The sequence below is a fragment of the Carassius gibelio genome, chromosome A14, assembly GCF_023724105.1.
Source record: "Carassius gibelio isolate Cgi1373 ecotype wild population from Czech Republic chromosome A14, carGib1.2-hapl.c, whole genome shotgun sequence".
Lineage (NCBI taxonomy): Eukaryota > Metazoa > Chordata > Actinopteri > Cypriniformes > Cyprinidae > Carassius > Carassius gibelio.
Window position 1 is genome coordinate 8,563,985 of NC_068384.1, and position 10,574 is coordinate 8,574,558.

The 10,574-nt window shown below is 40.9% G+C and overlaps 2 protein-coding genes across 2 annotated transcripts in view; both read left to right on the forward strand.

Annotated features, from left to right (window-relative positions):
- Positions 1-425: 425 nt before the first annotated feature.
- hs3st1 (heparan sulfate (glucosamine) 3-O-sulfotransferase 1) lies at positions 426-2,412 on the forward strand. Its single transcript, XM_052615074.1, has 2 exons — positions 426-596; positions 1,131-2,412. Exon 2 carries the CDS (start codon positions 1,162-1,164, stop codon positions 2,017-2,019), a length of 858 nt encoding a protein of 285 aa, XP_052471034.1. The 5' UTR covers positions 426-596; positions 1,131-1,161; the 3' UTR covers positions 2,020-2,412.
- Positions 2,413-6,798: 4,386 nt separating this feature from the next.
- Positions 6,799-10,574, forward strand: part of LOC128027424 (cytokine-dependent hematopoietic cell linker) — a 13,960-nt gene continuing 10,184 nt past the window's right edge. Inside the window, exons 1-3 of the mRNA XM_052615040.1 lie at positions 6,799-6,949; positions 9,765-9,802; positions 9,932-9,986. Coding sequence (XP_052471000.1) covers positions 9,800-9,802; positions 9,932-9,986 — 58 coding nt within the window. The 5' untranslated portion in view covers positions 6,799-6,949; positions 9,765-9,799. The remainder of the gene's footprint in view (positions 6,950-9,764; positions 9,803-9,931; positions 9,987-10,574) is intronic.

Genomic DNA, 10,574 nt, shown 5'->3' on the forward strand with positions numbered 1-10,574 from the left:
AAGATTTTAGTTAGACGTTCACCTGGGATGGTTTAGAGAATATTAAAAAGTAACATTTCCATGTTTGTAAAATAATAGTAGTTTTTAACAATCACAATTTTTAAGCAGTTAACATTTTGAGTGGTTTAAGGATTAGGAAATATTGTTTCAATGGGAACTGTAGCTAAACTTTCTCAGAGCATATTTTTATCAGCTGGGACACGTCATCTCAAAATATCACAGAATAGTCAAATAAATTTCAATAATATTAAAAGAATATCATCACATTAAACATCACGTTCTCATTCTGATCAGTCCGTGACTTCACCCAGACGTGCATCATTAAACAATCATGATGCATCAACAAGTGTTTACAGAAAACTTTAATGCAGAGCTGGCACGCGGGTGGGCGGGGCCTTCGCGGTGACGTCAGCGCGGGGCGCGGCGGAGAAGCCTGTGCGGGACGTTCAGAGCGCGCGTGCACGAGAGATCCCGAGGAAACTGTTGTTCACTCGAGTGTGTTTGTGTGTGCGAGAGAGTGTGTGTGTTCGCGGAGGATCCTCCAGATGGTTCATTTCCTCTCGTAAGGAGTTTCCCTTGATGGATCCGATCGCCAGGTGAGAATCCTGATCACTATCGGTCCGCGCGCGCCCGTGAAACTTACATCGGGGATCGGGACGAACAGGGCGCGTTGGTTTATGCCACCAGATGATAATGTCCTTGTTATTTGTCGTATAATTCTGTAAATATCAAATCGAATCATTTAAAATACAGTTCAGCTTAATAATGTGTCAAAAGGTGTATAAATATATACATAAAAGTGAACTGAAGAGGATTATGGAGTATTTTAAACATGTTTTAACCTTGAGTCCTGACAAACAGGATGTATTCAGTTAATTTCGGTTGAAAACGATGAGATAAAAATCTAAATTCCTGTTTGTCACATGTCTATATTTAATAATGGTTTCATATTCATTTCGTGAAATCTGACAAATTCTCCAGTTACTGTTTAATGTTTAATTTTAATTTCATATCAGATATAAAAAAAATGTTTTTACCATCTCAGTTTTATATGTTGTTCTGGCTCATCATGAGTTAATGAGGTTGAGTGTTTGTAATGGTGTGGACCCTGTGTTTGTGTTCTGTTCCAGAGGTGTGTGTGTGTTCATGTTAGTCGTTTAGATGGCTTCTGTTATCGTCGCTCTGCTGTTGTTCTTCACTCAAAGCCCTTCGCTAGCCACCGCTGACCCCGCTGACCCCCCCGCCGCGCGCCGCCTGCCCGACATCATCATCATCGGCGTGAGGAAGGGTGGCACGCGTGCTCTCATCGAGATGCTGAATCTGCACAGTGATGTGGTGGCGGCTCCGAGCGAGCTGCACTTCTTCGACTGGGACAGTCACTATCTGCGCGGCGAGGATTGGTACGTGTCCCAGATGCCGCTCGCCCGGCCGGGTCAGCTGACGGTGGAGAAGACCCCGGCGTACTTCACCTCCGCCTGTGTTCCTGAGCGCATCCGACGGATGATTCCCCACGCACGACTGCTGCTGATCGTGCGCGAGCCGACGGAGCGACTGCTGTCTGATTACACACAGGTGTATCACAACCGTCTGGAGAAACACAAGCTCCAGCAGACGCTCGAGACGCTGCTGATGCACCGCGGAGAGCTCGACCTCCACTACAAGGCCTTGAACCGCAGTCTGTATCACCTCCACATGCGACGCTGGCTCCAGCTGTTCCCCAGGAGCCACATCCATCTCGTGGACGGAGACGCGCTGATCCGAAACCCTCTTCCGGAGATGAAGAAGGTGGAGGAGTTCCTTCATCTGGAGCCGCAGATAAACGCCTCCAACTTCTACTTCAACCAGACCAAGGGCTTCTTCTGTCTGCGCGACCGCCGGCGCGAGAGATGCCTGCACGGCTCTAAGGGACGCACACATCCACGCCTCGCACCTGAACTCCTGCGCAAACTCCACGACTTCTTCCACCAACCCAACCAGGAGTTCTTCCAGCTGGTCGGCCGGACGTTTGACTGGAAGTGAGGAATCGCTCCTGGAGGAACTGGAACATCTCGACTGTCGTAACACCAGACAAACGTAATGTGACAAACTCAATATTATATGATTCTGACGTTTAGTTTCTGACGAATCGTTCACACCGTAAGATCTGGAGGTGAATGGAGTTGTTTTCCGATCTGTTGATCTTATATTCAGATATATAGACTTGTGCGTGTGAAATACATCTGTTTCATATGTTAATACGTCACAGTAATCATCTCAATACTGTTTTACTGCTGCTAAGTTTATGAATGTGTGTTTGTGTGTCTTTACATCAGTCCGTGTTACAGAAACGTTCATGATTTAGTCTTATGTATTCTGTTTATTAAATGTTTTATATGAAGGAATCGTTCAGTAATAAAGTTATTTTTGCTATGATCTGGTGTTCTGTAGCTTTCTGTCACTCTTTTGCTGTGTGTGTGTGTGTGTGTGTGTGTGTGTATCAGAGATGCTATAACAGTTTTTATAAATCTTTTAAAATTGGTGTTTAATTTATATTTATACATTTTAGTTAAATTGTACAAATTGTAATTTTTTTTATGTTATTTTTGTGCATCAATTTAAACAAAATGAAAATGAGCAATGTTGCACTGGAAACTAGCTGAAACAAAAAAATTTAAGTTTTTATATTGTTATTTTAATGTTTATTTTTTTTGTAAGCAATGGTTAATGGTTTTATTCTTAATTTGGGTAACTGTAAGAATCCTGGTTTGTATCTGAAATTAGCTAAACCTTGAGGAATGTCCTCAGTTGTAAAAAATATAAAAACAGTATTTGTAATTTATTTGTAATAAAACAATTTAAGGCTATGGAGTGTCCAAATAAACCCTTGTGTGTGTGTGTTAGTCTAGAAATTGTGATCATATTTGTGTGATGAGACTGAAGCTTGGAGAATTTCCCGGTTTAGGACTTCAGTTTTCGGTCATCTGTAATTATTTCTAAGAGTGTAACGTCGTTCAGTGAACTGTTATTGTGTAACGAGCAAAAGTGTAACATGAGAACACCACGTACTTGTGTGTGTGTGAACTCTGCTCATTGTTTGGCTGTTGAACTCGGTGTAATTCAGGCAGAACTCAAACAGTTTCAGAGGAACATCATAAGATCTGTACAGTTGATTCTTTGTGTTCTTGTACAGTTTCTCATCTTAATTCTCGTCAGTCATTGTGCAACTCAAAAGAGTTCTTCGTTAAAGGTCCTGTTCTTCATGATCCCATGTTTTAAACTTTAGTTAGTGTGTAATGTTGTTGTTAGAGTATAAATAATATCTGTAAAATTCTAAAGCTCAAAGTTAAATGCCAAGCGAGATATTTTATTTATCAGAATTCGCTTACATCGAACGACCAGTTTGGACTACATCCCTCTAGGTCCTGCAGTAATGACGTCACTAAAACACATGAACACACAAAAAGGGGGCGTGGTCTTGTTGCGCTCCGACAGAGAAGAGGAAGAGCTGCGTTTGTGTTCAACATGTCGTTGAAACGCTGTTATTTTCATCTCGGAGTCCAATCATCTTTGTTTGGGCTTCCCAGGAACGCTGTACTTGGAGATTAATGGTTACAATTTATGTTTAACTCGGTTCCTGAAAATTATAATCCACATGTAAAACTATGTGCAGCTCATTTTGCTAAGGACAGCTTCCTCAATCTCAATCAGTTTAATGCCGGATTCGCACAAAGATTATTCCTGAAAGATGGAGCAGTTCCCTCTTTATCTGGAGAAGTTGTTGTTTATGGACCACAACTGGTAAGTGTATTTTATTATTTAATTTGGTGCATTTAACAGTTTCTGTGACTTATTACACAAAGGGCAACGCTGTTTAGCTTTGTTAACTAGATGTTAGGGCTGTGCAAAAAAACAAATGCGATTTTCATGCGCATCTCGTCAGTAAAAACGCTCCTGTGATTATATCCACATTAACTTATAATGTACATCTTCAGATCAGGATTGCCAGGTTTTCAAAACAAATCCTGCCCACTTGCTTCTCAAAACTACTCCCAAAACTAGTCCAATCACGTTTGCAGGAGGGCCGCGTGCGCTCAGCTGCTGTCGAATCACAACACAGGAACCGCTGGCCCAATCAGAACTCGTTACGTATTTCTGAAGGAGGGACTTTATAGAAGAAGGAAGTCATCAGCCCGTTTTTATGACAGTGAAAACAGCGGTATACAGATAAGTGAATAGTGTGAAAAATACTGTGTTTTTACACGCGAAACATGAACATGTTATAGTATTGCACACTGTAAACACAATCACAGCTTAAAAAAAGCACGTAAAACGGGACCTTTGAAATCATCTGCATGCAGAGTTTGAGTCTGATCTCAGTGGTTGTTTTCGGGGTGTTTTATATTGTGTGTGTGTGTGTGTGTGTGTGTTCAGCCATCTGTCCAGATTAATCAGATCATCATGTTTACATGATTCACTGTCCATAAGCTCAAAACTCACTGCTGAAATGTGTTAGTTACCACTCCTTCTCTCTGTGTGTGTGTGTGTGTGTGTGTCTCTGTGTGTGTGTGTGTGTGTGTGCCTGTGTGTGTGTTTGTTTGTGTGTGTGTGTGTGTGTGTTCATAGTTAACCATAGTTTGAGGAAAACATTTGCACCCAGACCTGAGCTAAACCTGAACAAACCACCTACACAAACGTCCCCATCTGTGTAAGAAGTATATATATATATATATACTGTATATGCACAACATTTCTAGTTAGCTGGTCAGTGTGTGGCTTTGGTTAGGTTTGTGAAGTATTAGCTGTCAGATCATTCTCCACTATGTTTAGACAGTGTGTGTGTTAAAGATGTTAGAGAGATAGAGTGTGTGTGTTAGAGAGATAGAGTGTGTGTATGTGTGTGTGTTAGAGAGATAGACTGTGTGTGTGTGTGTGTAATGTCACAGTGACATCAGCAGCTCTGGATGAATGTGGTTTTCCTGCTCATCATAGATCATTCAGGACAGACTTCCTGAAGCTGATATCCCATGATTCAGCAGTAAACACTCACTGCATTTATTGGTGTATCTGAAGTCTCTTCTCTCCGTTGAATAAACAGCAGATGCTGGTCACTCAGGAGCAGTGCTTCAACTCACACCTGACCAGCATCTCGACCGCTCCAGTCAAGAGTTGTGTGTTTAGCTGAGCGTATCTCAGGGTCTGCTGTCCCCTCTCTGCAGGACATCTACCTCAAACGCTGCAGAAGCAGAGCTGCTTAAATCATCAAGGACTCCATCCACCCCAGTAACCATCTCTTCACTTTGCTGCCATCTGGTAAGCGCTTCCTTTGTCTGAGAGACTCAGGAGGAGTTTCTCCCCCCAGGCCATCAGACTCCTAAACTCTAAACCAGCCTCTTAACATCAGCCTCCACTTAATGTTCACTTCATCAGTAAGATATTCATCATTCACTGCCTCACATAGACACACTGACAGTGTCGACCTGTTTGCACATTTGCTTCTTGTACATCCCTGTGTATCTTAATAATTTAGACAACAGTTTACTTTCATGCACATTATTTTGCATTCTATATTTAATTCTACAATATACTTTTTTTAAATATTTTATTCTTATATTTTTATTGTTTACTTTTATTTCCTTCTTACATTGCTACATTTATTTATGTATATTTTCATCTGTGTTGTTTTCTTTAATAATCGCACTGTCCATGGAGCGGACCTGACTGATGAATAAAAATCTTGAATCTTGAATCATCTGCTGTTATTCCAGTGTAAATCAGCTGTTTTCTGTGTGAATCTGTGTTAAAGTGTAATGTATTTCTGTGATGCTCTGCTGTATTTTCAGCATCATTCCTCCAGTCTTCAGCGTCACATGATCTTCAGAAATCATGAAAATATGATGATTTACTGCTCAAGAAACATTTCTGATTATTATCAATGTTGAACACATTTAACTTTTATTCATCAAAGACGCATTAAATTGATCAAAAGTGACAGTAAAGACATCTCTAATGTTACAAAAGATTTCTATTTCAAATAATTGCTGTTTTTTTTTTTTACTTTCTATTCATCTGTGAATCCCGAAAAATAAAATGTATCACATTTTCCAAACAAAGATTGATCAGCACAGCTGTGTTCAACACTGATAATGATTTCTGTCTGTGATTTCACTGTTAGATTCAGTTTTGATGTTTAACATTACGAGGTCACATTTAGAAAACAGAGGAATTTACTGAATTTAATAAAGACAAGAGACACAGAAGCGTGTTGTGATTGTTATGAGATGTTATGTGTTCATTTACGTCACCATGGAAACATACGTGTGTATCCAACACTGTCATTCACTGTGTGTGTCTGTTACATGATAACTCTATCTGTTCACACACACACACACACACACACACTCTCTCTCTCTGTGACAGAAAGTGTCCCAGGAGCTCAAACACACTCCGATTAAACTCTGAACTTAAACGATGTGCGATTGTTCAGGTTCATTTGTTTCACATCATTCACCAGCAGAACCACAACCAACCTTTACACCACACACACACACACACACCGTGTAATTATAGAAGCAATGATGAGAACCATTTTAGCAAGTGTGTGTGAGAGAAAGAATGTGTGTGTGTGTGTGTGTGTGTGTGAGAGAGAGAGAGAGAGAGAGAGTGTGTGTGTGTGTGTGTGTGTGTGTGTTTCAAGAAACAGAGTGAGAGAGTGAGGAGTCTGTGTGTTTCAAGAAATAGATCAGTAGGAAGTGATCACATCCTGTGGCTCCTCATATAGAGAGAAGAGAGAGTTTGTGTGTGTGTGTGTGTGTGTGATGATCAGACGAGGCTGATGTTAATCTCAAACAGGAAGTGAGTTGTGAGCTCTCTGAGGGGCGTCACCACAAAATAACTGTCAATCACACGCACACACACACACGCGCGCGCCGCTGGAGCTCAGTGAACCTGTCCTGCTCTTCTGGAGATGAAGGTAAGATGATTTCAGTTCTTCAGACTCTCAGCATCACATTCTGCTCCGTGTGAGATCTAGTGATCGTTTAGTGGTCCTCACACTCTTCAGCCGAATCACAGTCACAGCAGTGAGATCAGATCAGGACACTTTGAGACAGAAACACATGCTTTATGAAGCTACAGGAATGTTAACGTATATGAACATTTAGAATATGTTCAATGATCCTTCATAATCATTTGCTCACAGAAATCATTCATGATTCTGTCAGTTTGATGAATAATTCCTGACAAATGCATACATGTAACAGTAATTAATTCCTATTTTGCTGATGTTGCGTCTGACGAGACGCTACTGTAAATGATTTCAGTTCCACAGAACAGGATCTGTTCCGGTTTTGTTGTGTTTGGTCTGTCTGTATCACTGTAAAGCAGCACTGAAGCCTCGTCTGATGACTGCTGAGATCTATATGAAGTGTTATACGAGCGGAAACGATCCTCTGTACTGTACCTACAGCTCCACGCTCTCTTAACCCAAGCGTTCAGACGGGGCTTTCACAGCGATGCCACAGAAGAAGCCGAAGCACCTGTCAGTGAGCAGCTCCTACGATGTGAAGGACGCTTCTCCTCCATTCACTTTAAAGATAAAGATCTTCATTACCCTTTATGCTTCATGAAGATCCCCTCTGCACTGATCAAACGTTTCACACTTAGAGAAACTGTTCTTTTAAGAGCTGCTCACTGAAAGGTCATTTGGGGAAATATAGATGGTCTGATAACATCAACCCCTGCTGGAAGTTTTGTTTTGAAGAGTGTCACGAGCGTGTCTGATTTACTTCTGGATCCCGAGTGGAAACACTCGTCAAACTCCCGGCAGGAGATTATCATTAGTTTCAGATATAACGCTCCAGAATGATGCCGACGACGCTCTCGAGCAGAAACACTCCAGGAGATGAACACAGATCAGGATCAGATGAAGAACATGTTCTGATCACAGTCAGACTGAAATAAGAACCGCTGTAGATCGGTTCTGATCTGGGCCTGTGAGCAAAACCACTAAACCAGACTCAGATCAGCAGTTAACTAGAAATAATTCATCTCAAACATTTGAGTCTAATGTGAACAAGACACATGACTCAAAGACTTTATTTATGCATCGTTCATGGAACTTTCTTCTGAAACGTTTTAGCAGAACATTTATCTGCGATGATTTAAAGAACGTTTAAAAGTAACATTCCTATAACGTTAGCAAACACAACATTCTCCTGAGTTTAGTGTTCACATAACCACTCTGTAAAACAATCAGACCTCTCCAAATCAGCTTTTTCTATTCACTGATCACATCTACATTTTTCAGTTGGCCAAGGTTGGAGAGGTATTTATTTTTTGCAGTTTTTTTGATTGATTGGACTTTTGAACATGCACGTGGAGAGATCGTTTCAGTGCCAGATGATATAGAAAAGAAACTTTTCAGCATTGATTTTTAATGTCAAGTCTAAATTCGTGACATATAGAGTGAATTGATGTACTTGAGTGTTGTTGCAGCTGTTCTGAGATCAGTGTGACAATGATTCTTAGCTGTGGATCTGACTAACAGGAAACAGCAGGAGGTGACAGGAAACCAGAAAACATTACACTAAAATTAGCAGCGTGGACATGTGCACTTCTGAGCATCATTCACGCATGACAGATGCTAAATCAAGCGCTTAATATCTGTTTTGATCGTTAGAGCTGAATAAATCCGTCTGCCAGCGATGTCAGCCGAAACCACACAAAGCAGAAGTTCACAGGAGAATATGAACTGTATTGTCAGATTTCGGGGCCACTGAGTCTCAGATCATTTGCAATAAACTAGAAAACGAACTCTTTATATTTTGTCCCTGTCAGAATCCAGTCGTGAATGCATGGGTCTCGAGTCGAGTCTCTCTTCAGTTTATTGTTACATCAGTAGACTATAGAGATGCATTAGAAGGGGAGGTGCACGGCTTTATCCAATAAGAATTATGCATTACATCATGAAGGAATGTAAAGGGGAACAACAAGGAGGAATTCCTCGATCCAGACCGAACTCTGTGAACCCCTCAACGCCCTGCTTATCTCAAGACCCCTGGACGTCTGCGCATGCGTGTAATAGAGAGATAACAGCAGAGATACAGCAGAGATACAGCCCTTTATCATCTAACAGAGGAAATACACTCTCTGGCATCTCTATACTGAGACTAGACAGATGCATCTGCTTGAAGAACAAGTGTGAAAAACTCAGTGTCATCCTAAACATGTCATTTAGTTCAACGTTTGATAAAGAGCTGTTAAATCGGATAGGTGTTATGATTGTACTGAATTACACATGCTTATCCAGAGGTCTGTTCTGTGTTCGGTGCTAGATGGCAAACGCTCGAGAAGCAGATGGTTCGGGTGTGAGGGATCACATCTCGTCTGGATGGAAACAGTTCTTGAAACATGGGACTTTTTAACAGAGCAGTCGATGTGATTGTCCCACTTCAGCTCTTGAGAGAACCCCAATTACTTTTGATTGTTCAGATGTATTTTAACCATTAAAAAGGAGTGCAGAAAAAATTAAACGTAAAAAAAAAAAGGAATTTGGGAAACAATCTAACAGATTTCATAGAGCCGTTCAGATACAGTGTGCAGTGCTGGAGAGGATCTAGGACCAGGGTTAATAATGAGCAATCACAACTCCTCTATCTGTTTAATAATGATGTACACATGACATGAGCTCCTTCTTCAGCACTGCATAACATTACAGTGACATTAACAATGATTACATATGACACATATGATTACAGTGACAGAAGCTTTATGTTGTGTGCTGGCAGGAGTTTGTGTCCGTGATGACGCGCCTCCGTTAGTGATGGTGAGTGATGAACACGTCCTGCGTGTGTGTGTGTGTGTGTGTGCGCGTGTGTGTGTGCGTGTGTTTGTGTGTGTGTGTGCGTGTGTGTGTGTGCGTGTGTGTCACTGATCAGATGTGTTGATTTCTCAGGATGACAGGAACAGACGAGAGCGGATCACATCCGCACACACACACCTGGATGAAGGTGAGACATCAACAAACATGCAGAGACAAGCCAACAAAACATTAGAGAGTTTACTCTGAAGTCAAGAATCTTAAATAATCAGACTGTACAGGCCGTCATATATTAATGTAAGGACAGTCAAGACAGATTCATTCCTACAACGCTTGTTTCAAAGCAGCTTCACAGCAATAAAGTGAACAATTCATCAATTATTCATCCACTATCTAAAGCAGCTCTGAATGAATGTGTTAAAATGAAGTCAGTTTATGCTTAAAACAAGATCTGGCAATGAGGTCAGAAAATAAACGATATTGACAGATATTTGTACAAGACGTTATAACTAACTGAATGACAACAAACTGTTAGAAGAAAGGGATCATTGGGGTTCTATACAGAACCATAGGGTTCTTTACACAACTCCAAAGAACCTTTTATGCTAAAAGGGTTCTATAATGACAAGAAAGAACCTTTTTGGCACAAAGGGTTCATATCTTGAATTTTGTGATCATTCACATGTATTCATAAAAGCATTTGAATACACCGAATAATGCAGTGAAAGAACACACTCAAAATGCACACGTGCACTAGTATGACTTCATCATGTAACTT

What these genes read in the sequence shown, in the direction of transcription:
- hs3st1 (XM_052615074.1), top strand. Translation starts at nt 1,162, where the DNA reads ATGGCTTCTGTTATCGTCGCTCTGCTGTTGTTCTTCACTCAAAGCCCT.